Source organism: Drosophila miranda, chromosome 4 (assembly GCF_003369915.1).
Source record: "Drosophila miranda strain MSH22 chromosome 4, D.miranda_PacBio2.1, whole genome shotgun sequence".
Lineage (NCBI taxonomy): Eukaryota > Metazoa > Arthropoda > Insecta > Diptera > Drosophilidae > Drosophila > Drosophila miranda.
In genome coordinates this window covers 29,753,807-29,781,044 of record NC_046677.1, presented here as the reverse complement: position 1 = coordinate 29,781,044, position 27,238 = coordinate 29,753,807, and the positions used below count along the sequence as shown (strand labels likewise).

The 27,238-nt window shown below is 42.2% G+C and overlaps 1 protein-coding gene and 1 long non-coding RNA gene across 3 annotated transcripts in view; one reads left to right on the top strand and one right to left on the bottom strand.

Annotated features, from left to right (window-relative positions):
- The window catches only part of LOC117189119, a 107,523-nt gene that overhangs the window by 36,585 nt on the left and 43,700 nt on the right, over positions 1–27,238 (bottom strand). Inside the window, exons 3-4 of one of the 2 annotated variants that reach the window (XR_004473194.1) lie at positions 5,792–5,918; positions 4,178–4,477 (exon numbers count right to left, since the gene is read on the bottom strand). This is a non-coding gene — a long non-coding RNA (uncharacterized LOC117189119). Of the gene's footprint in view, positions 1–4,177; positions 4,478–5,791; positions 5,919–27,238 lie in introns of those variants that run through there. The other variant, XR_004473193.1, reaches the window with a different exon arrangement.
- The window catches only part of LOC108161525 (protein sax-3), a 45,284-nt gene continuing 41,714 nt past the window's right edge, over positions 23,669–27,238 (top strand). Inside the window, exon 1 of the mRNA XM_017295803.2 lies at positions 23,669–24,585. Within this exon, the coding sequence (XP_017151292.1) occupies positions 24,285–24,585 (301 nt within the window). The 5' untranslated portion in view covers positions 23,669–24,284. The remainder of the gene's footprint in view (positions 24,586–27,238) is intronic.

The following is a 27,238-nucleotide window of genomic DNA, read 5'->3' as shown; positions in this document are numbered from 1 at the left end:
TAATTTGTGGGTGGCCAACGGGCGACAGTAGCACTTGGCATGTTTACTTTACAAAATGCAATAACAGTGGCAGCAGCAGCAGCATCATCCCAGAGGCAGGAGGAAGGAGGAAGCGGGCCAAGACCATATTTAACCAAACAGCTTTTGGGTTAGCCTCAAAATAGAGCAGGGAGTGGAAGGAGCAGCGTTTAGAGGCCTGCCTAAATCACAATAGTCTCTGAATTAATCATTAAACTCAGTCACGGAAGAGCCCGAGTGCAAAATTCGCCCGAAATCAGCCAAAACCTAGCCTTAAAACTTCTGAAATTCCTCCTTTTCTGCTTCAAAACCCTACAAAGATCATAAGAAGGAGGAGTCCCTCGTCATGACAAAACGAAACATTAATTGAAATTGTATTTTCGGTCTCATTTGAGTGGATAACAATATGATCAATAATTATTCAAAAGCGATCCCACTCCGACTCCGACTCCAACTCAACGAAACTTGAAACTCATCATCGCGGTGTTCCCTCACAACATGATGTCATGGAAGAGGTTAATCCTTTGGAGTGCAGCCCATCAGCGGAGTGATGAATCATCATCAATGGAGCCGATGATTGAAAGATGTACCACGTACATTTGTACATCTGCCGAAGGAGGGCATGAGGGGGTATATTTTGTAGGGATTTGGTTTGTAAACTCCAGGGGGAAACAATGCAGGGGAACCCTCATCTCAAACATGATAGAGTGGCCCAAAAGAATGGAAGATCTTTCTGTTGAATGTTGTAGATTTTAGAGAGGTTTTTGATATGTTCTTATTAAAAATGGAACTACATTTCTAGAATTAATACTCTGGAAAACTTGTGAGCCTTCGAGCACTATATCTATATTGAATAAAGTGGAATTTTATCTACCAGAGCAGATATTTATTGTACCTTTCGACTACCTTTTAGTCCATCCACACCTTCTACAACTAATAACCCATTGAGAACACATAAATTCCCATCAGACCTCTCGTCTTTTATGGTTCTACCATATGACATTTATCAATTGCAGAGACCGACGACAAAAGCCAGCGGCAGATGTGGCAGATAAGAAGGTCCTGTCCATCGATGTATCGGTGTCTGTCAGTGGCACTGCGACGGAAAACCATATCGAAGTGTACTTCAAGCCAGGGCCACGCCCTGCGCTATCGAGAGCACTTCAGCATTCGTTACATATGATTCCGAGTTATGTAAATAGACGAAGTGAAAGATGGTGAAAGGAACAACGGAACGGAGCGCATGGAAGGGTCGCAGGGTGACTGAAATTGATAGTTTGTGAATGCAATCGACACACTGTTGCTAATTAAAATGGATGATCGATCGAATGGTGTGCGAATGGGACAAAACAGACAAAAAACCGCCCTTGAGAACCAGAAATGGTTCTCTGGCTGTCCAGAGGGTGCCAGAAGTAACGCCTGGCATTATCCTTAAGCCTTAAGCCGGCTTACCAACACCTCGCTCTCCTTCGAGCCTCAGATCGAGGCTGCTCGCGATGCAGCTTCATTTCTTAGGGAAATTCATGAACTGCCAGGAGCGAGCGAGAGGCACACGCAAATCTCTTCTGACAATATAAATAGAAACATGATTTAGGAGTTGCGGGGGGATCAGCGTCAAAATTACAGCTGGGATTACACACACTTCCCTCCCGAGCGCGCATGCCCCAGGATGCTGCACGCCGGGTGGTGCCATTTTTTACCATTTTTCTGTTCGGGGGTTGCTTCGGCTGTTGATTAGCCTTCTGCGCATCGCGGAAATGGGTTTGCTTTCCATTTTTTTATCCATCGCTCGTACCATCATAAATTATAGCCCCGAATTGGGTCTGGTCTGTGTTCCCATTGTTGCGATCCATGTAATTTGGTTTGGCATCGCCATCGCCAGGGGGTAGTAGGGGGGTTCATAATCAAAGAATAACAAACTGCGCAGGATAATTGCATTCGAGAGCTGTGTACATTGTGTTTTGTGATGGAAACAATGGGCAAAGGTTGATTTTTACAGTGGGTGATGCCCCGCACAGATCCCCCCTTGAACGAACATTCTACATAGAATTTTAGAATTTAATTTACAAAATATGATGTGTAACCATTTAAGATCCATGGGGGACCAAAAAAGGTCTAGTTTTTGCAGATATCAGCAGTATTTTTGTGCCATTTGTGAGCATACTGCCATAGTATATTTTATAGGTCCAATTTCCGATCAAATTTTCCTATTTTTCTGAAGCTCGTGGCATCAGTAAAGCCTTATCCTTTCACAAGTTAAATCCAACCCTTTTTTTGTTCCATTCCTTTGTTTCAAACGGAGCTAAGATTTCGAAAATGTGTGTGTTTTTTTCACTCATTCCTTTGGGACTCCTTTAACCACGTCTTTTCATGTTTCCACTCATACTTTTAGCACTCTATATATCATAGCTTCTCTTTCTTCCCTATTTCATTGCATCATTCCCTTCCCAGCGTATTCCCTCTTAAGCTTAAACTTCCTGATCTCATTTCCATTAGCCCTTACAATGGACTGCGATGTCTCCCCTTGATGTTTCGATCAGCTGCTGCCACATAATCATTAACTTGTGATCTTGTACTCCCTTTCCACCTGACGAACCCACTTTTCGCTGTTCCAATTTTAGAGCTTCGCTTGCAAATCTAAAGACTCACAACAGCTGCAACTTTCCCCCCGTTTTAGGCCCCTTAACAAGAGATGAATATACGAGTCTCATAAATGCATATGTACCGATCTGTTGTGTGGGGGCCAGGACCTATAAAATTAGCACAGACCGAGACCCCGACCCCAAAAACTAATTGCATTAATATGTCAACATACATACAGACACGACGTGCACTGTTCGGGCGGACTGACTGTCTGTCTGCGACTGGGACACTCGGCTGGGAGTGAGTGTGAGTGTTTCGTGCGAGTGTTTTCGGATGAATCAGTGCGGAGGGTTTGAGTTTATGAGTGTGCACGCCGCACTACTTAAGATTACACAACAACAAGAAGAGAAAAATTTCGAAAAGTACTTAAAGTTTTTATTTATTTTGCGTCTCTCCGCTCGACACGCAAACAAGCGACGAGGAGGAGTACTAACACTCGTACTCGCACTCGTAAAAACCCGAAAAACTGAAGAAAAATAATAAAATTGATGAAAGCAAAGTGAAAGAGAGTGGGAGAGGGGCACCCGGACCCCCGAAATTAATTCAGTTGCCACCCACTTGGCAGAGTGGCGGCTGTGGCTGTGGCGGTGGCGGCGCTTCAAAAAAATTTGTTTTCTTTTCCATTTGGGGAAAACATCTTTCTATTTGGATTTTGCCTAATGTGAAAACTATTTTTTCTTCTTTTATGATTTATCGTACATATCGCAGCCAGATCTGCAATCGCCCTTTAGCCAGCCAACCATTAGCTTGGCCAACCCTTTGCTGGGCCTTTGAAGTGCTTTGCCCTTTCCGTTCCACCACTCAAACGATGTGCTAATTTGGCAAAATATTAAAACAACAATTAAAAGTCCATTCGAGTGTCAATTGCAGAACATTTGCTGCCTGCTCCTCGGAAGCATCTGCATGGGAAATGGAAAATTTACGACCCAGCGCTGAAAGGGTTAATGGCGCTGCTGTGTTGCATTCCGTTGCGTAATCGATCATTATGAGGTGGCACTTATCGATTAACGGTTTTTTGGAAATCTTTGAAAGTTTTTTTCCTGGTGTTTATTTTGGAACTCGGATGTTTTTGGAGTTTAAAAAAGGAAAGATGTGTCTTCGGCATTGAAATATGGCAAATCTTTCAGTTTAAAAAATTAATAAAAATTTTAATATAAGTGCATATGCTTATATATACAGTGTCGGGGCTAAGTGTTGACACAGCAATAACATTCCATCGTACTGCTGTTTTAAGAGCCATTTTCCCAAGAAAATTAAATTTATCCGATAAATTCATCAATTTTCTATAAGATTGGCACATTTTTATAATCGTGACTGTATTGCAACATTTTTTTAAAATTTGTTAAGCGAAAAATGATCTAAAATGTAGGTAGATAAATATGTTTTTAGCGACAATGCACATGAAACAAGTTCTACAATACGGAAATATTAAAATTAGACTCAATAAAAATTAAATTAAATTTTATTTAAAAAAAAAATTATATATATAAACCTAAACAGTAAAAAAAGACAGAAACTCTCGCTTGCTTCTCCTATAATTACATTTCATTCAGCGAGCTGTTTTTCACAGATGATTTTCATTATTTGTCTCGTTTTTTTGTTCTTTTTTTTAAAGAATTTTTGACAAGCGATTGAAGATGATTAATATAAGACATTAGGCGTAGTACTTAGGCGTAGAATGAACTCTCCCACAATGATCTCATATATTGCAAACATTGAACCGAAAAGAGCGCCACATCTCCAGTCCTTGGAATGTCGAACCTTATATTGGGGCACTTGAAAGGAGAGCACTGGACCACCCAATGGAATGCTGCTCCTATAGACAAAAACCAAAAATCAATTACAAATCAAAGTCTTCAAACAATGAGTTATGAATGATTTCTGAACAACCTGCCAAGTCCATTGAAAACAAGTACAAGTTTTACGTTAATTTTTAATGCTTTGTTGCTAATCATTGCCTTGACTGAGCTTTCAACAGCCCATAACCCCTTAATCAGAGTCACTCAAAAGCGAAGCTTTGGCCGCACGTGCAACTCAAAATTGTGTGATGTTGCCGCTGCCGTCAAGGCGGAGGCCTGGGCTCTTATAAGCTGACAGATCGGCAGCCAGGCAGGCCATTGATTAGGCATATCAGCGAGCGGGCCGGACAGCGACAGCGAATGTGGACCCCCCAACACCATGAGAGGGCGAGCGAGCGAACAATGCAAATGAGGGGCTGGAGCAGATCTGGTACTGCGGCTGTGTGGCTCACCCACTCACACACTGTCCAAAAACTTAATTTATGCGCCGGCAATTAAACATGCATCATTTACGTTCGCCTCTGGAACGAGCGACATCGACATCATTCGACATTCAACATCCAACATTCGCCGGGCAACGGCGACAGCGGAGGCGGCAACAACGACACGAGGCTCCAGCTCCAGCTCCAGCCCCATAGATCTGTCAACACTTGGCGCAGCGGAAATCGGAGGAATGGGAGCGAATGAGCAACATGACATGGGGCCACATCTTGTGGCATTGTCCATTCGCCAACGCCAACGCCCCACCCCGCCCCGCCCCGCCCCCATCATTCCATCATTTGTCAATATTAACTTTAATTAGCGAATATTTCGTGGCTTTTTTGTATCTTTTCATTGTGGTTTGTGGTCGCTGCTCTTCTCGGGATTCTAATGAACCACAATTTGTTTTATTCGATTGGGGGCGCATTTACTTAATTTCTGAAGAGTGCAAAGATCGTTTATATTCATTCATTTCTTGTTGTGGGTGTGAAGAGATTTCTTGACAGGAATGTGAGTGTCATTGGGAGCAAAGGGGAGCACTGCCTATATTTTAATTCACACTTTGTTGCATTAAAACAATTGCAATCCGCTTTGGCCATCGATTTGTGATTAATATTTAATGATGGCATTGTCATCACAAAAAGCTTTCGCATTAATAATTTAAAACCTCATTTGAGGGATTTAAAACAACAGAACACTTAACATTAAAACAGATGCACTTTTGGCAGACTAAAAAAAACTTTTGAAACCCCCCTTTTACATATGGAATCTTTTACATGTGGAATCTTCCATCAAGTTCAACCTCGATTTCCATTAATTGATGAATTTTTAATAGAACATTACGAACATACCTGGGCAGGCCTTTTACTTGTTGAACAGGAAGCCGAAGTCGAAGTCGAAGTCGAAGCCTGCTCCATCGTCTCTTTTTAGGCCACGGTGTGAAAGCAAATCAAATGTATGGCCCAGAACGTGCGAAATCTGAAATGAATTGGTAATTTATTATGCAATGTCATGGCTTTCATGTGGCTGGGGGGGAGGGGAAACGGAAAGCTGGTGGGCTAATTAATGACCAAATGGATCTGGTCATGTCAGCGCTTATCTGAGGCGAGTGAGAGGGAGAGGAGTATCGACAACATTTGCCAAATTAATGCAAATCATGCAAACACCAGAAGATCCAACGGCTGCCAATGAAGGGGATACCGATGATGCCGCCGCCGCCGCCGCCGCCTCCGATGATGATGATGATGATGATGATGCCAGGCAGCTTCGTATCAATACGCGCCTAATGAGTCAAGTGGCCAAAAAGGATTTTCGGTGGGTGCGGACTGCGGTCTGGTGTATCTCGGTATCTCAGTATCTCTCTGGCTGCTGTCTCCTGCGTCTGGTTCATGCCAATGGATGGCTAAATCCCCCCCAAGCCAGATAAATTGTATTTCGTTGGCATTACCCTGTGTACTGTGTGGCAAATGAATGAATCACACACACAATGATAGTAACCTGGGGGTCAAGACAACCCAGACAGGGCCACGGATAAGACCTGGAGAGACCTGCCTTGAGGACCTTCCAGACCCCGAGACAGACACAGAGAGAGAGAGAGAGATGAGTGGACCTCACAACAGCGACAGTATAATGCCATTTGCCTTTATCAATTCATCCATCATTCATCGCATTCACGCATTCATTCATTAAGTCTCATGGCCGATGGCCCAGGGGCGTGGCCCGACCACTGAAAAGGTATTAATCATGCGACAATTGCGGCCGATAGTCGAAATGAGTAAAGGATGCGTGTATCTATGAGATCCACTGACCGAGGGGCACGGCTGCATTACGCATGATATGAAGAGAGAGAGAAAGTACTGTTCTGAAACCTTTGGGAAATGCAAAATATTGATCTTTTTATATAGTTTTAGGGAGAAAATCGTTGGGAGAAGTTAATGAACTCCCTTTGAAATACTTTCTGGGTCAAAACAGACCTTTCAGAGAAAAGAAATGCCACCCGATAAGACAATGCTCTCAGCCTCAACCGCAAAAGATCTTCGGAGGACATTGTCAGACGGCAAACAAAACAACAATCCCATGCCAACAATCCATTCATAAAGATACACTTCAGAGTCTCTCAAAAGGAGAGACAGCGAAGTGCAAGAAAGATGGCCAAAAGATTTGCCCTTTTGTGAAAGTGTGAAATGTTTACGAGAGCTGCCCAATGAATATCGCTGGGTATTTTGGTATTCATTGGCTCTCAGACTGGGGCCGGGGCTTGAAATTTCTGGTGAAATGGCCTGACACTTGACGTGGCCTGAACACGGGACAGCGGGCGGGGCGGGGCGGAGTGGAGTGGCACGACACTCGTTGAAATACGCACATCCAATGGCCATAAATAAATGCGAAATGCATTAAATGCTCCGGACACCAACAACAGAAACAACATGCAACAACAGCAACAACAACAATCGGCTACAACTTCGGGTCTCAATTTCCCCCCGTCTCGATTCTCTCACGTCTCAGTAATTAATTAAAGCATTAAGTGCTAATTTTACGACAACTCGATTTGTGCGTTGCGCTGTGCCCCTCTGCAATTCGCAATTTGCATGCTGCCACATCGCCATCGCCAGTGCCGCATCTCTCCGACATCTCGCCATCGGAATTTGGCAGACGTTGCAGCAAAAAAAAAAGAAGAAGAAGGAAGCAAATGTGTCGTCTGATAAGGATGGGGGCGTGACACGAAGACACGAGGGAGTCACGTGGCGAGAGAGAGAATGGAGTCATGTTAATCGCTCATCGCTTGATTCTATGTAGTCGATAAATATGTGCCTTTAGAAAGGAAACATTCCACGAAATCCATCCACATATAAAAATAAAGAGAAATCTATATTAAAATTTCCTATTTATAAAGAAAAGTCATACCAAAAAGTGTGAATCTTTGTATTAACGATGCAATATCTTCGAATATAATCGATAATTATCGATATTATAATTAGCCCAAGGGTATATTTCAAAGACTATACGTTAAGCATCGATTAGTACCGACAAATGTACAAATCAGTACAAAAAAGGATCTCTTACAAGTAGTTCCAACACTCTCTTCTTGCCATTAGATCTGGTTATTGATTAAGACCATCAAAACGATAAAAAATTCTATTCTATTCAGAAATGATGAGTTTTGGTAAAAGTGAATACTGTTTGACTATAGAACAGCAGTCGTTAGTAGCTTTCCCTAACATATTCTCTAAAACCTATCGATAATTCATCATTACACCCATGAATCGATCTTTCATCAGAGTATATATCGAATATTTCGATTAAAATAACTTTGTTCCTTCAATAAGTGTACTCCCTTGAAAATCTCAACAGTCTCTTCATTCTTGCAACTCTGCACTCTTCCATCTCTAGGTATCGTTGCACCTCGCGAGTTTTCCCCCTCCGCGGGCTTCACCATGGCTGTGGCTGTGACTGTGTCGACTGTCAAACGTCAGTGTGGAGTCGGTTGTCAGCCAGACAGTCAGCAGATGAAGACGAAGCCGAAACTGAAACAAGTTGGCCGGCGATCTTGCCGAACCGAAAGCCTATATACGTGTAATAACAACAACCACAACTGTTCAACATTTCAACTGTCGCCAAGATTTTCATCAGAGTTTTTTCGGTTTGCCCCTGCCATCTCTCCCTCTCTCTCTCTTACTCGCTGACATACCGAATCGTTTGCAGTTTGCAGTTCATATTTTCCCTAGGCCTTTGTTTGCTTTGATGTTATTTTTAAAAGGGGGGAGAGAATGCTCATTTGTTGCCGCTGTCATAGCGAGAGACTCCCTTGTAATTAATCATATGCATTTGCTTTCATTAGCCAGTCAACAAAACGGAAAAGATACTCCGCGGAGTATCTAACAGATGGATGCCTTGATGGCAAATCGAAGGAACGAACGAGTCGAGTGCTGTGACAACAGAAAGTGGGTAATGGTCAGGGTTTCTTTGGTTAAAGATGGATGAGTGGAACGAAAAATTGCTTGGAAGAAAGAACCATTCTACGACTTTGTGGGGAGATTATCCTATAGTGGACTTGCTTGGCTACAATGGGAGAGAGAGATCACCTAAAGCAGCTACAGTTTGTCCAAATTTCTGTGGTTTTATCAACCAATAAGCAAAGATTCCAGCAGCTGTTCAGATCTCTCCAAAAACTCTGAAAATTCACCTCCTTCTCCACCACACTTCCACCTCCATCTCCCTCTGCATCTATCTATAGAGAATCGTTTTATTTTCGTGCCTTATTTAGAGACAACAAATGCCAGCCAGCCAGACACTCTTATTCATCGCAGCACACAATGGATTAAGGCAGAAAGAGAGGGGGGCGGAAATAATGAGCGGATATTTATCAGTCGGACAGTCAGCTTTATGAATTTTATAGACGGCCATTAAAGGATTAAAACCGCAGAGCTTTACTTGGCTAAAAGTTCTTCAATCTTTTCGATTGTCGATCGCCTGGCATTCAGGGGTGGGAAGGCAGATGAAGGTAACGATCTGAATCATTTGCTTGAATGATCACGGACTCTGGGACAAAGCCGCAACAACAATAAATCCTGCATTTTGCATATGCAATATTTGGTCTCGATTTTCCTTTTTTCCAGGTAGCTGCTGCTGGATGGAAAACCCATTAAATTTGTAGCACAATTGTTGGCAAAAATGTCTATAATTACGGGGAATGGCCATGGCAGAAGCCAGCAGGCAGGGGGGCAGAAGGAGGGTTGCACTCTCTTGCATTCTTGACTGCATTTCCGATTGTTCAGGATGTGTCGGAGAGAGTGTTGGTAGAATAATTGGTTACGGCTCCGTCCAGAGAAATCTGTAAAACAAATGAAATGAAATACATTCGATGTGGAATGAATGGGGTGGGGGGTTGCAGCACGTAGGGATTTGATTTCTCAGGTTTTTATCTACGCATTTCCATTCCATTCGATTCCATGCCATGACGTTGCTGCCTGTCTGTCAGTCGCATTTTACGAGCCGCATGGCCCTCTCTGGAGTGCGCTGTGGAGTGGTCTCTGGTGCGTGAGAGTTTTGCTCAATTAATGCTTGTAAATTTTGCTTAGAAATCACATAAATTCTCATGTTGAGAATAAATTCTGTCTTGAATTATGAATTCAATAAATAATAGTTGGACACAGAAAACGGTTTGAGATATATGTTTTCCCAGAAGTAATTTGTTTGACAAATCAAAAACTGGAAAATTCTGAATGGAAATTTAAGATTTTTATGGAATTTTTAATTATTTAAATATTAAATTTTTGACCCTCCAAGACCATAAATCTTTTAAAATATTAGAAGAAAATAATTTAAATAATTTCAAATAATTATTTAAATATTAAGCGATTTTATAAAAATACAAAATACAATCCCTCAGCCACTTCTAAATCTTTAGAGATCTTCCACCCCTTGACTGCTAAGCCCAACTGGGAGAGAGATGGAGAAAGAGTGCTAAAAGCCATGCTGGGACACATATTTTCTTCCGATCGCAACGATTTTTGACATTCCACTAGATACGATTCTGTTTTTCCGCATCTTAAAAATATATCCGACAATCCCTCATCTGTGGCCCACATCCATGAAATCTTTAGCTCCAGTTTTCCAGTTCTGTTCTTTAATTTCAATTTAACTCAATTGATGCCTTCATTTCCGAGATACTTCACCACTTCCTTATGCAAATGAATCTCAGCTTTCTGAGAATGCTGAATGCTTGCTGATTTGGCAGCAAAGATCATTAATATTAATTCGGGCAAATCTTGGCGACTATACTCGGATAATTAACAGCGAAACACCACTCCCAAAATACTCAACACAAAACACTCTCCTTCCCAGTGACATATCCAGTCGAATCCGCATCCGAATGACTTCAACTTAAGCCTGTTGGCGCAATATATGATGTTTGGCCCCTCGAAAGGAATGTTAATGCCACAGATACAACAAAACATATTTCGAGTCATTAGGCGAGGTGGCTGCCTCCTCCGCCATCCGCCCTCCTCCCGTCCATTGGCAAAACATGGCAGAAGGTGAACATCAATTTTGAAACACACGCACAACACAGAACACTCTCCTCCTCTGAGGCAGTGAGGCATCCCAAATCGATGGGCACGCCCCCACATCAGCACAGAGCATAGCCATAACATATCCCAAGCAACCCATTGCTGATTTGTAGGTGTTGTCGTCTTCATCTGGGTCGTTTAGTTGGCCCTTTTGCCGACTTACGCTGTGGCCACACAATTATGCTCATCAACATCCGTCAGTCGGCAGTCGTGGCAGTCGTAGCAGCAGTCGTCTTGCTCGTCGTCGCGTCGCGTCGGTGGAAAAGTGTTAAGTAATGAGTTAATCTGCAACAAGACTCGCATGATTAAGTGCTCTGGAGGCCCAGGAGGCCGCTGAGGTGGCTGTGGTGTGGCCCGATAGGTTGGATGGGGAGGGGGGGGAGGTTGCTGAGTGGCTCTTTAAATAGATGCGTTCTGTCCAGGGGCAAAGTGTACGCTGTACAGTGGTTATGGAGATATGGAAATTATCAAGGAAGAACTAAAGCCATCGATGAGCTACCAACTTCCTGTTAATACTATTTTTATGGATTGTAAGACTCTCTTCATGGAGATTCATTAATAAATCTATAGAAACTGAGTTCAAAGACGGATTGAACGAAGTTACACCATCGTAATGATTTCCAATGGGGTTTTGGGCTATTTCTATGGTAAGGAATGATTTTAAACCATATCTTCTGATGTTTTTTGGACTCCCACAAAGAGAGATTCTAATTGAATAATATTTTCTAGTATCCTATCAACTTTACTTCTCAATAAAAGAGTAAATTATAAAAAAATTCAAGGCAAATACTTGCATCACATATATGTTCTAGTGATCGTATCCTATCGGTAGAAAGAAGAACACTGGCCTGATGACAGACATTTAAGAACTGCAGGAATAGTTTAAGTGAATTCCAGAATCACAGAAATCACAGATTAATTCTGATGAATATCTTATCTCTTACCTATTTTATGGGTAAAAATGGGGTACATGGGGACGATAGAATAGGAGAGAATATCTCTATATTTTATAAAAAAGATTTGTTTTCGTCGATATTTGACTCCAATCCAATCTGTAAGCGAGCAAGCGATTTTGGTCTCGAAATTTGAGCCCACAAGTGAAGCGAGTGAGTAAGGGTCTTGTCCCATAGAAATAATACTATAGAGATGTTTCCATATGTGCATCGTTCCCTGGTGGAAATACAACTGCCTTTCTAGGCAATGCTGCTACTTTATGGGCTTATAAGTCACAAATATATTCAGAGTCGCTTGCTTTCACTTTGTTTCTCTTCTTTGAAAGTCTCGAATGCTACAAAATGACTGTATTACCATGCTCTTAATTACTAAATTTTGAACAAGATACTCGTATATATTCCCATAATTTGTGGGTACTTTTAACAGACTCATTTAGGCTTGAAATGTACTACTACCATAATTATTATTACTACCACTTTTAGGTGCTGTTTCCCCATGAAGCCTTATGGCTCCCCGCTTAAACGTTTCCAGTCCACTGTGCGATGCGCTAACTGATAAATTATGATTGTTGTGTGCGTCGTTTTGCCTGAATGCCTGGGCTCCACATTTGTTGGCGGGGAACTGCGCTTATTATTTATCGCGTAAATTGAGTTAATGTGCCCGAGATTAAGGACTAGCCGGCGCGATCCATTGGCCGGCCATTGATCATTCCGTTCTACCTCCAGACATGGCGGAGACGCTATCAGTACGGAACCACTGGCCCTTTCCCTTTCACTGTCTTATCAATATGATAAATTACGATATAGATACTATAATAGGAAGTGCGTGTGTGCGTCTATCTATGTAGGTGAGTGGTCAAAAGGGGGCAAACAACAGCAGAACAGCCCAACAGTAGCCCCATGGGCCATGGGCTGTGATTGACATAATTGGGCGCACACCATAAAACGGCGCGCACACAAACAAAGATATAGACAGCATGTCTGTACAGTGGAATACATAGTTTATGATCGCCACAGACAATGATCAATTACAATGGGCAATCTAAATCATAAATATTGTCAGTTTTGACGGCAGCAAAAAGCCAGAAATAAAACGGAAAAATAAAACCAGAAATGAGAAAAATAAAACAAGTCAATGCGTTGATTTTTCTTTATGCCGAAACTCCAATTAAAATTGTGATTATGATGAAGCACAGAAATGAAGTAGAAGCAGCATACAAAATAATGAAAAATACCGAGAAAAAAAACAACCACAAGCCGTAGATTTGGATACTCTTTTTTGGGTTAAATTTTGGTCAAATTCGATGAATTATGACATTTTTCTGACAGAAATGTTTTGAAAACCCTTTCCAAGTTTTTTTTATGGGTTCTCTGTGTTATATTCGTAATAATCTGATATTGGTGGATTCTGCAAGATATATTTCCCATTGGACGAATATTCTTAGTGTCCCAAAAGGTAGAAGTCATAGGAACGTTCACCTAGAACCGGTAGCATATGAATACTATCTCCATATTTTAAATCCCAATGCAAGCTCGTGCTCTAACCCCCAGCTCACTCGCTTCGAGCGCGCTATCATCGGGACGATCCACGACGATGATCCACAAGTTTTAAAGAGAGATATGTACCCCTCCTCCCCAATCAAATCTCCCATGAAAACCCTTAAGATCTTATTGGAAAGTGTATCGGAAAAAGCATAAAAAAGTGTTGCAGTTCCCCAAACGATCCATACGTTCAAGTAGTTGGAGCATACATTTTTTTTTTTTTTTTTTTTTTGAAGAAGGTGAACACACAGCGAGCCATAAATTATAATTATCGACGAGATTAACTCTTTGCCGCGCCACTTAACTGCGATGACACACGCTCACCAGACGTCCCAAGAAACAGACAGAGAAAGAGATACAGTGAGAGAGGGAGAAAGAGAGCGAGAGATTGTGGAAGTTGCCAGCGAGTGAGAGAGAGAGAGAGAGAGAGATACCCAGAGAGGTGGATCTGTCGAGAAGTCGCCCCAGTCCAGCTCTGGTGAAAGAAAGCCACCGCAGATAAGCACCAAAGACGACACTAAATCGTATGCGATAGCAGCAGCAGGAAAGCTGGAGAATGTGAACAGGAAACGACTACGAGATGACCTGTAAGAGCACCACAACGAGGGAAAGAATACCCTATAAAGTGGATACTTAGGGGATATAATAAAGAAATCTGCTGGATACAGTTCACTGCCTAAACTCCTCTTGATCTCATATCCTATCTTATTGGATGACGCTAAAAGTTGTCGCATCCCCCCTCCGAGATATACCCTTTCTCTTGCATGACACATTCCCCGCCACAAGAGGCAAGCCACAAAAACGAAAGCAGAAATGCACTCGTAAAGGTTGAAGGGCCTCCAAAAGGAAGAACAACGAAACATTCTTTATTTTTTGGCGATAACTTTGGCTTGGCGTCGGCTTCTTCAATTGATATCTTCTCTGGACAAACAAAAAGCAAGAAGCTTGAAAATTTATGACCCCCCGTGGTTTTATCGACGCCTCTGCGACACAACCCTTCGGACGGTCCCCGGTACACGGTCCCTGGTGCGGCTTTGTCCCCTTGGACTGGGCCTGGGCCTGGGCCGGGGTCTGTCGATTGAAACTCGAATGAAAGATACGGGAAGGCAATTTTGTCGCGCAGCTAAACAAAAACTATATTAAAAGAGAGAAAGAGCCATGGAATTGTGTTCTTTTTTGTATCTTTTTGAAGTATGAATTTGCCATGCCCTGTCTATCCGTGACTCCCATGATGTGCGAGTATCGGAGAGGATTCCCAGACTGGGAGAGAGACCCATTTCATTCAGTACGCACTTCATTCATGGCTGCGATTCGAGATGCCCTTCTACCCTCGTTTTTTGTCTCTTTAATATTTAATATTCTCTATCTGTATCTGTGTATCAGTGCATCTGTATCTCTGTCTATCCGTCTCGTTGCGTTGGTAATTTTCAATTTTTATAGTCGTCTTGGGTCGCCGACACTCTTGACCCGCCGCTGAGTTCCGCAGATAAGGATTTCCTCTCCCTGGGATCTCACCCTGGGCGATCGCTGGCTGTCTCCCGATTTATGACACCACAAAAGTTAATGCTTAATTATGGCAAATTGCAAATCGAGGCACATTCATTCGGACCTCGGACCTGCAAAACAGCAAGAAAATAAACACGAATTTTATTTTGAGTGCATTTGCTGTCCAAGTTCCGTTTGCAATCCCCCAGTCCCCAATCCCCGATCCCCGGCCAGAGCTGGAAATATTTTAATTAGCTCCGACGATCATAAAACTTCAGCGGGGAAACTGTGAACGTTTTACGATCTGCCAGAAGCAGCAGCTTTAGCACCAGCTTCCAGCAGTAGTGCGACGAGAGTAGTAGTCGGATGTCGAAAGAGTTTGCACAATGAAACGCCTTCGAATGAAAACACATTAAAATTTAATCATGCTCGGGAAGTGTTCGAACATGAACTCGATCGCGCTGCCACATAAAAAGGGATCACGGATCAGCGTTTTGGTCGTGAAATCACGGCGAGCGAGGGCCCACAAGCGGATTAGTCCACAAACTACTTTACTCTTTGGAAGTCTTTTGAAAACGAATCTGAAAGATGTGCAAGACTGCAAGGAAGATTTAATTTAGTTAAGATCATAAAAAGAAACCTTTTTGATTTGATTTTACCTCTGATCTTCTGTTGTATGTGGATGGGAGCCTTATTTTAAGTATGAATACATATGATTGCACGAGTATCTTTGTAGTTCTTCAGAGTATCTTCTATCAACTTATAGTCTATTGATCTTTCAACCTACATATACGAGGGCTATTAACACTGCTTCTGTCAACAGGCATCTGTCAGCTGACTCCTGTCACAAAGGAACCCTGCAACCATCAATTTCAATGGTAAAAAAGATGTTTTATTGAACTTAGGTGTGGCCGTACAACCAAGAATGATGACAAAAGTCCTGGATGACCACTTGAGGTCTGTATATCCGATAAAATGGAAAAAAGTCACAATATTTTGGGGAAAGTGCGAGGGATTGTGGAATCCATTGGCAACCATATGGCTCAGTGGTTTTAGGGGTCTAGAAGCTAGAAGCTAGAGCTTTCTACGTTTTTTATGGCATTATTTTTTTCTATAGAACAAAGAAACCAAACATTATGAAATTTTAAAGCATTTTTTTTTTATATTCTTACAGATTATATACTATTTTATTTTTTTATTTTTATTAAATGATTTTAAGATTTTATTGTGATTAATAATGATTTTTATTTAATATTTTTTATTTAATTTTTTTGACTTCATTTATTTTTTATATTTTTTTTCATATTGATATCTTTGTTGTCCTTTGTTGTCGGAGATCAAGCCCTAATGCACGTTCATTCATCTAAGAAAATCATTCATGCAACAAAACGTGGCTTCTGTCTGCCCTCAAAAGCCATTCATCCTTCAGTAGTGATTTCACTTAGGTTAACATGATTATAATCTGTTTAGGCCACCCGTTTTCGTTGTTGTTAGAAAAGTTTTCATAATCCCATCTTCCAGGAAGGCATAGGAGATCCATCGCCAACCCCAACCCCATCCCCATCATCATCATTATCATCAGCATCGCGATGAATCTGATCTGATCATCATTATTATGATTATCGATGCTTCCTGTGCCATTTTGTCCGGTGCCTGCGTTTTTGGGCTACTCAACTCGGATCAATCCGAGGGCCTCTACGTCTGCCCTTTCAAACGCTATTGTTTCCATGGCCGTGTGGCTGGCTTTTCTGTTTTTATAAATCCTCAAATTATCAGTTTATGGCTGCTTTTAGTTTTATGAACCGATCACGTACTAACCATTCCGTGGCGATCATTTCGCCTTCGCCTTCACCAGCGCCGCTGCCAGTCTATGTATTTCTCCCACTGAAACTCTCGTTTTTGTTCCTTTTTAGTGCCCGGTTTTTATAGGGTAGGTCAATGATATCTTGTAGAATTTAAGAGCTGGAGAAACGGTTTTTATAAGGAGATATTTGGGAGTTTATTTGTAGACAAAGTTTCTGGGGATTGCAGGAAAGAATATTCTCTGAAGAAACCAGTGCACTCTCAAATCTATTCCTTCTATTTCATTGAAGCCCTTCCCAGCACCAGGTATCCCATAGTCGACCCTCTTTCGGACTGCTTCCCTCCCTCTTCCCCGGCTAATGATCCTATTTCTGCCGCTACCTCTTCGGGCCTGTGTCTGCCGATCTGCTGGATGCGTGCGAATCTTTTTCCAGCTTAGTGTTTCGTTTTCTCCCTCGCTCTGGTATCCACCGAACGAACGCGTTTCTTTCTTTCGTTTTTTTTTATTATTCTTTACGGTTGTGTCTTTCCGTCTCGCTTCATTTTCAGCGCATTTTTATCGACTGCACAACTAATTAAAACTGAAAAAAAACGAGGTCCCGAGGGTCTGCGTGGCGCTTTTTGGTTTTTGAAAGAAATTTAACAAATTATTTAATGATAGATGGTTGTTAAATTGACTGGGCCCGTCTGCTGGGTCCCTGTATCTCGTTCGCAGTCTGGCTGTGGGTCTTAACTATCGGTTATTTAGGGTATTAAGTGATTAGGGGACTCCTACAATCGTAGAGCTTAGCCAATCGACATGAGGATCAGAAATGGGGGAGGTTGATTGAAAATTAGCTATGACTAAAGTGGGATAAAGTTTTGCTTATTCTTTTTAATTTTTTGATATGGGAAAGTTTGTTCAAGGGGAAGGGGCATTGTTATCTCATGATGGTACTATTTTCTGGAGGCTTAAGGCACTTTTCCTTCGTTGTGGATCTTCCAGATAAAATATACTTTCTGATAGATGACTCTTTCCGCCTTTCAGGCATCCCAGAAAGTGTTGTGGTGCCATTTATTGCCCTGAATATGCTTTTATATCACCTATTCATTGATTGAATAAGCCCAGTGACACATTGGGTGTCCGCTGAAGAGAAATTCCACTGTTTCTTTTACTTTTCTTTATATTTTCACAGCTATTTTTACTCTTCCCTGGGCGGAAGCCAATACTGAAACAGTGCCTGTCCAAACAAGAGACATTCCGCTGAAAATAATCCCACAGATCATCTCTCGCAGGCACCCACCCCGTACGTAACCTTTAGGAAAATACAGGAAGCCCGACAGTCAATGTATGACCTTACCGAAACCTTGGGTGTCCTCTCGCTCAGAAAAGAGATTACCCCGTACTCGACAAACGACAATCTACGGCAGAGATCACAAGACAATACAATCCGCAATCCTCAATGCTCATATGGAAAAGGGCAAAGCCACATACTCGTAAAAAAAGCAAATTAAAATGAATAGAAATTTTTGAACAATTTCGTAATCCCGAGTGTCACACAATTGAAATATGTAATTAATTATGGCCATGCGAGGGGCCGAGGGGGGGTCGCCTGCTGTTTATTTTGTGCTACCAGAAACAACCGAATATTGCCCCGATAGAGATCTACAAAACTATTTGCCACACACTGTGGCAGTAGGAGGGGGACCGCCAGCAGCTTCAAAGCTTCGCTTTTTGTTTGTGTTTGTGTTTGCTTTGCTCATATTTCGGTTTTTAATGAATCCACTCTATGATTATCTCGATTACGAAACATTTCCCCCAAAAAAAGCTCCATTCAAATGATATATACTGACGCCCACAACACAAAAAGCAGGCAGGCAGGCAGACAGCCCCTCAATGCACGACTGAATGCATGGATGGAGTGTGGAGTGTGGAGTGTGGAGTGTCTCTCTATCTGTCTCTATCTCTATCTCTGTCTGTGTTTATCTCCTTCCCACTCATTGGCTTTGTTGGTGGTCGTCGGCAGCGGCGGCGGCGGCGGCAACTACTGAAAATATTAATTAGAAGCCATAGTAAAAACAATAAAATGTTAATAAGCTTGGCTATCATCTGGAATCGAAATTCAAATTTCAAATGAAAGCAAATGCAAATTTAAAACAAAAACATTTGCAAAATAATTGGGCTCTAATTCCAAAGAATGGAAGGGAGTGGAAGAGTGTACACGTTTCAGAGGAATGAGGGATAAATGGCAGTTGCAAATATGCCGAAAATATGTGGGTGTTTGCTGGCCATTGTTTGGGCGATTTCTACAGTTTGAAATTTTCTCAGAGCTATCAATATTTGTGTTCTTCGGCTGAAGGGACTTGATAAGGGTTTGGCATCAGTTATAGCAGAAATAATCTACCACGAAGAGCAGAAGATGGATTGAAACATAGTTCTACAATCTGTTGTAGATCTGCCACATATCACAGGGCCAGAGATGGGGTAGAGGAGTTGGCTTCTTTTGCCTAATGATTCTGTTGTATTTAGTCTTGAAAAAGAAACAAAACCCACCGACTGTGGATCAGTCTTTAAGCCAAAACTCAATGCATTTCCAGATGGCTTTTTCAGTAATTTATACACAATAATAATATTATATTATTTATTAGGAAAATCTCGATTCATGCGCTACCTGTAGAGGAATTCTTAAGGAGAATCTGCTAAAGGTTATAGATCGATATCATATAATTTTTAGGAACAGAAGCACTTTCTTTTCTGACTAATATTTGAATAATACCCTACCTACAATCCACAATCCATCCCTCCCCGATTGATTATTCCCCATTGTTTGCATTCAAATTTGATTATTTAATTAACTTATGATTTATTTAAACAAAGTATTAAAATTCGCATACAATTGTTGATATTTTCACATATTTTTTGCCATGGTTTGTGTGCCTTTTTTCCATAATTTATGACAGCATCAGACCGACAGACAGACAGCAGATTCATTGATTTTTATTATTGTTCGAGTTAGTTAAACTTTTATTGACTTTTAATTTCATTTGTTGTATATACGTTCATGGTAATGGGATTACGTTTTTATGGCCGAATTTTGTGGCTTTACACCACCAAAGAGCCCGTGCATCTGTGCATATTTTTAGGTGACTGGATTATGGAGAGGATTTGTGGAATGTAAATGGAAGTATGGGGCATAGAGAAGTGTGGATAGTTGCCAGAGGGGACATGAACCTCTGTAGGATATAGTATTCAACATTCATTGACATCTTTCAAGGGGGGAGAGAGTTTCATAAATTATCAAAATAAAGGAAGATTTTTTAATTACAATCATTATTCAAAGAGGACTGATGTGATTCATCGTTCATCGAGAGGCACAGAGCCAGACTAGGCCTCAAACACTCCTGTCCATAAATTTCACACTCAACTCATTTCCTGCTCATTATCATATATTCCCCCCACTGGAGCCCCACTGAAGCCCCACTGCAGCAATTGTACAACAAACCTCAGCTTTGCTTACAGTCCCAATGCGTTCTGGGTTGGGTTAGGCGGCGGCGGCCGGGCGGTGTGAGTCATGCGGCATGCGGCAAGATGGGTCTGGGTTACCCACAGTCATGGCCTGTCCAAAAAACCCACTCAATTGGGGTTTGGCTCTTTCGAGTGGGCGTCCAACGTCTTCTCGGATACGAGTACACATGCGTGTTGTATCTCTCTCTCCCTTTTCTCCCTCTCTATGGTGTGTCTGTCTGCCTGCAGAGATTTGTGGCCTGGGCGGGTCCCCAGGAGATGTTAGGGAAGGTAATCATGCTGTCACAGTCGCTAATTTCAATTATCTTGAGTGTGCACGTATACGTAATTTGTTTGCTTTTCATTTAAACACAAATAAATAATACACAAATAAAGAGCATCCTCCTCTCTTGCTTCCTGCATGAGTTAAACCATGTTTATTAAAGTGCATCATCCATGAGTTCACCCTTCCCCCTGCCCTGTCTCTTTTTGGGCTCCATTTTGACAATCAAAATGTCATTTCATTTGGCAGTGAAGCTCCGCAAATCCGCAATTGAGACGCAACTTACATGTCATTAACAAGGCTTAAGCCAAACGACATGACAGACAGACAGATACCGTCTGACTTTGGGCACAAACAGGGCAAAGGGCAACACAGCATTCCGCCTAGATAAGGTTGAACGTTGAACGGTGCAGCGTTGCCAAAGTTCAGACAGAGTTCAGAGAGCAGAAATCAAAGGCAAAGGGAAGTCTAAGATGGTTAGAACTTGGATTGGGTAATGCCTAATGGATTGCATTTACAGAAATTGAGTGAAGAGTATCCTGATGTCGAGCCACGTGTGCCGCTACTCATTTGTTCTGGTGGAAAAAATCACGTATTTGCATTCAGAGCTCCCGCATATCCTCATTTGTTGCTTAGTTTTCACACCTAAACACCTATTTTTCTATACCCTACTCCGCAGCGTTGCCAAACTTCTCGCCCTTGAACGCATACCCTGCACAGATACCACACGTTTCACGTTGCAAGCAGAGCATCTCTTCTTCTGTAAATTGGCCAATTATCAGCATTTGAAAAGTGGAGTTTACCTGCCACACAAATACTCTCTCGCCCTTCTACCTGGATTCTTCCTCTTTTCGAGAGTTTAGGATAAAAAGAGAGGGGGGAAGGGAATGCAACACGCACTTTGACCTTTCGGGCAGAGACAATGCATATTGAATGTAGAAAAAGAGAACGAGAGAATGATAGGCCAACACCTGCCCCGTCCCCGTTCCCCTTCCCCGACCCCGAATGCACGCACAATTCTTGTCCATGGAATGGAAACACACCTCTATTTTACACTTCTCTGTGGATGTGGGACCCCGGCAAATCTATCTGTATCTTTTGATGACCGAACGCAGCAACACTGGGCCGGGCATTAATGAACAGACTTCACACTCGGGGCCATAGATGAGTGGGAATCGAGGGGGAAAAACTACCTGAGCGAAAGAAAAAAAAAGTTATATTGATTATGGAACAAAAATGTTGGGAAATTAGGCAGCGATTTATACGAAAGCCTCTCCTCTTTCTCTCTCTCTCTGTCTCTGTCTCGGATATGCACTTTGATAAATTAATACAATACCGAGTATCGTATCGTATCGTTTGGTCATTCAATTGATTTTCGAAATTCATTAGCGCGCCGCCGCTAACGGACCAAAAGGCGTCTGCCAATAGCCTCTGATAGGGACAGTGTCCCTCTACTCGACTCGACTCGACTCCACCGCTTTGATTTCTATTCATTCTATTCCCATTCTTTGTGGATGGATGGATGGATTGTGAAATGCGTCGGAGTATAGTGCTGTGCTGGTCCCGAACTTTGTCTGGCTTTATTGCAGTTTGGAAATAGATGAGCTAACAGCTGGAGAGTGAGTGGCGCACTCGTACAGATTAGATAGCAAATGGTCGCCCATTTGAGGCAGAGTCTGGTCTGGGCAGGGCCAGTGGGGAGTGGGGAGAGGGTTGAGGGGCACCGGAATATCCATAACAATGGTGCCAGGGGGCCAATCAAATGCAACAAGTATGGATTATCCAAAGCTGAAAATGTTCTGGCATTCCAATTGAGAGAACCATAACAGTGAAGGAGCACAAAGGTTGGCCATTTGTTGGCTTGACAACATCCAAAGAGTTGAAATCAAACAAAATACGAGACTACTTGGAAGGGAAGCAACGTACATATATTTTGAATGAGAAATCACTGGCAGAACATTCCCATTCCTGTGATATTTGTCATCACTCATCCGACCTTCACTGAACCAAAAAGTAGCTTCTTTGTTTGCCAACATTTCAGTAAGTAGCCAGGGAAACACCTATTGTTTGAAGTCTGCTTGAAGTCTGGTCTAAGAAGAGGATTGGCTTACCCTAGAAATACGCTACCTATTTTCCTTACATTTTTGTATCCCTTTGCTGGATGTGGCATGTAGCAGATTAGCGTCGCAAAACTTCAAAACAATAATTAAGGGATAGAAAAAACTCTACCATATATCTAAGATCATGTGGAACCCTGGAATTTTGCAACATTTTATCATCTTTTGCTCAAAATTTCATTTTGATCTATATCTATATCTTTCTCTAGCTAAAATCATTTTAAATAAAATCTACCCTCTTCGTTTCATTTTCTGAGCACAGTCTTATAATTAATAATTCATTAATTATAGTTCAATTAATAAATAATTATTACTTCTATCCACTTTCACGCCTACACCGAAATATGGCAATATTTGTATAACTTTAACACCACATCTCGTGTGGTGTTACCCTTTTATGCGTTTAACAATGCCATATTTGATCAACTTTCTAACCATAATCCCAAATACCCATAAGGAACATACTCTATAAGGCAGTAATCGTTTGAGAAAACACACATAAATCCGAAGGGTAATCAATTGATTCAATAATTGTTTCGAAACTGGTAGATTCCATGGAGAAGAAGCGTAAAAGCGGCGAAGTCCCTAAAAATCGTGGCGCCACGAAAAAATTTTAAAATTAAAAATCTACTAGATTTTTAAGCTAAAGAAAAGATTTTCCCCACTCTATTTTTTCAAACAAAATTATATAAGGTTAAAACAAATATTTTTTACTAACGAAAAATTTGAAAAAATACATATTGCCGTTTTCCATGGCTATAGGTAAGAGGCTATGGGTTAATCTCCATCAAATGTTCCTCAGAAATGACTATACCACAAAATTCGGCTATAATCTAACAATTTTTATTCCACATATTTTTTTTTTAATCCCCTATTTAGTCCACAAAGAAAACACTCTATAAAACAATATACCAAGCCACTAAGTAAAACCCCCTCATCACTTCTTTCTTATCAACAGATGCCTCATCATTCAGTTCCATTCCGTTCCATCGAATGTTGCTCAGCCTCACACACACAGCTGTATATGCTAGAGCCTCTACCGTAATATACGATCCGAACCGAAGTGAACGACTGGTAAATGGAACAAAACAAACCCCACCGAGCGGAGCGGCTGGCAAGTAAACAAAAGGTCAATACAATCCAAATGGAGTCCACAGCATGCAACAAGCTCTACTGGTTGCCGCAGAACGAGTCGCTGCAGACCCGAGCGCAAGCCGAAGCGGCCCGATAGGCCTTCGGCAGATCCGTCTGTGAACCGAACGCGGAACTCCGGGCCGGGACTGGGCCGTGGCAGTTGAATTTTTGTGTTGGAAGAGCTCGGTACTGCCGTTCGTGTCGGACGCGTGTTTAGGTCTCGTCGCGGTTGTCGTAGTCGTCAGTGTCGTTCCGGTTAGACGGCGAAAAGCAGGAACCCCGCCATGGATTAACATTCGAAACGATTCAAACAAAAATTGTGTGCCAAAACAAAGAAAGAAAGAAATTTTGAAAACAAAAAATGAGTGCAGTTCTATTTTGAATGGATGGATAGTGCCGGTTGTTGAGAGAAGTGTGTGTGTGCCAAGAAAGATTTCGGGCAATTAAAGAGCGCGTAGAATAAAACTTTGACAAGATGCATTTGCGGGCCATGCGTGGTGGCATGCCACAGTTGCAGTTGCAGTTGCAGTTGCTGCCTCAGCATTTATCCGAGGAAAGTGAAATTAAAAATAACGCCGTCACCGGCAGCGTCAGCGAGATCAAACGCCGACGACATAGAAACAATCAAAACGTCGACGCAACGTCGCCCAGGCTAAAAATAATCAGAGCCAGAGTCGGCCAGAAGATGGCATCACTGCCCCTGCCCCTAGCGGTGTTCCCCATGCTACTGATACTCTCTGGATTAAATGGATTAACACAAGTTGCCGCGCTCAAGGGTAAGTGTCAACAGATGTGGCATATATATACTTGCAACAGTTGCAAACATCCCAGCACCATTTGAAGGGCAAAAACTATGACAAACTATTTCCTCCTCCTCCTCCCACACTCTCCGACCAAATGCAAATCCTTTTGTGACTTCTATATCTTCTATCCCATGACTGCGTCGCCTTTCCTTTTCCCATTTATTTATTAGCGTCATTTGTTTCCATTTACGTGTTTCATCTTTTTCGTTTTGTCTATTTTTGGTTGCAACAAGCGACAACCGACAAGAGAGTGAAATTAAGGCACTGCGGTTTATTTATGCCTGTGCAACGCAACGCAACGTTCGCTAATGGATTTTAAGGCCGATTTTATAGACGGAACGCGACATCGACTCTGCCTCATAGACCCATTATTCATGCGACTCTGCCTCTCTTTCTCATTAGAGAGCTGCGCGATGCACTCCCCCTCCACATATCTCGTGGGAGGCAGAAAGATCGGTTCATTGGTGGATAGAGTGTGGCATTAGTAGAGATTTCTTTTTGGTTTCAAAGGTTGGGCGTAGGATCTGTTTATTTGGGAATGTTTTTGGTATAGGGCACAATTAGGGAGCTCTAAAGGTTTCGACGGGATTTGGAGTAGATTGAGAACTTCTTGGGGGGGTTCTGTTACCAATTTCCAAAGAAAATTCCACTTCTGGAAGAATTCTAGGGAATAATCCATGAAGTAGAAGCATTGTAGCATGCATATTGCATCAAAGATCATTAGATCCCAGACTAGGATGATAGTTTCTATTGGATTCTCGCTTCTTACAAAGTTTTAATTAATTTTCCGATTACAATTATATGAAAGAACCCTTTTGTTGTATTGTTATTAGAAATTGACATCAGTTTTGATAACCTTTTCAAGACCTTCAGCTCCTCTCATTCCTTCTGCTATCAACCTTGCTTTATGCCTAATGTCTAACCCCCCCTGAACCCACTTAGGGACATCGTTTTGTGGAAACTAAACACAGATTTTCCACAGAAAACACAGATCGAGTTACACACAGAAAAAACCATGTAGATGAGGGTAAAAAGCCGAGCAGCTCCTTGGGGAGGGAGAGCCAGAGAGGATCACAAAAGATCACTCAACCAAAACAGAAAAGACAGAAATGTTGTCTAGATAAATGAGAAATGAGTTTGCAGTTCGGTCTATCCACAAAACTAATCAATGTATTGTATGTAGTAAATAGTTTTCCCCAAGGAACCTGATTACGAGTGGAGTTTTTCTTTCTTTTGGGCTAATGAATCTTGCGGCTTTTGCGGTCGGCCCTGGAGGATGGGGCACTGCGCAATGCAATGAAAGAAAACTAAAGCAAAATGTAGTTGGAGTTTTGGGGTTGAGGCTGAGGTTGATTGGACATTTCATGGCTCGACAAAGTACCAGATAAAACATATATCTAAATGAGCTTAAGACTGCACACCCGTGGCAGCCGTGGCAGCCGTGGCAGCACCGTGCACACCCCTTCTTTAGAGAGAGAATGTTGTAATCTAATGCTTATTAAACGCTTTTTAATGCCAACCATCGCCCAATGATATCTAAAGTTTTGGACACACGCAATTCGGATGCGCTGTGCGCCACGTGAAAACATTTAGCACGCAACAGCCTCAGATGTATCTCTGTATCTCTGGGGCAGCTCCTCTCGTGTGATGTGGCAAGTGTTGCACGCGACGATGACGACGACGACGACGTCGCTCGTTTGATATAATAAATTGTATAAAATTATCTTCTCGCGGCACACGACAGGCTCTCGGCCATACCGTACCATTTTTTTCTGCCAGGGTGTGTGACCAGTCTTATTTTTCGGGTGGTGCTGATGCTGGTGGTGGGTCAATCCCTGGCTGCTTGAGAATCTTTCGGGGTCATAAAAATTATCGCCCTCTAACATGCTGCGCGGGCGAGGGGGTTGACAAACGGTTTAATTTGCAGCAAAAAATATCCTGCTAATGCCACTCTGGGGAACGTTTTTCCACTGGCTTCTAACCGGATCCCCAAGTGCACCATGCTGCAGCTTTTTTATGTCTATCTCCAGGGGGTGGTGGCACACACACACACACACACTCTTTTCTCCCAGTTTTTAGGTTCAGATTTCGCCTTTTGTCTTGGCTTCTAGTTTGTTCTTTTCCTCTTTTTTTTCGGTTGTGCCTCAAGCCTCAAAGTCTTGTGCAATTTTCAGGTCTCGAATCTGAAACTCATGTGCATTATGCGAAAATTGGGCTAAGTAGCGGGCTTCTCGCTCTCCGTATCTCTGGCTTACTTTCCGTTCCTTTCAGTTCCTTTCAAATGGAGTCAAGTGCTGGTCCGTAGCATGTTATTTGTTCAATCACATGATTGCCCTACCGATTTCCAGGGCATCACCCAATGAGCTGCTATCCCGTTCCCAGCTGCAGGCCACACAATGAACGGAGCGGAACCAGAGTGTTTCTATCGATATTCGCTATTCGGCACAGAGTTTGGGGCCAAAATGTGATTGAAAGTTGGGCCCGATGCTGATGTTGGGGCGGCACCTAAAGACAATCTATTGTATGTGTCTTAGATGACCTTTGGACTGTAGATTATTATGGGGGGTGTTCTGTATATTTGATGGGAATTCCAGGGTTCCTATTCTTCTACGAATTTTGGCTATTT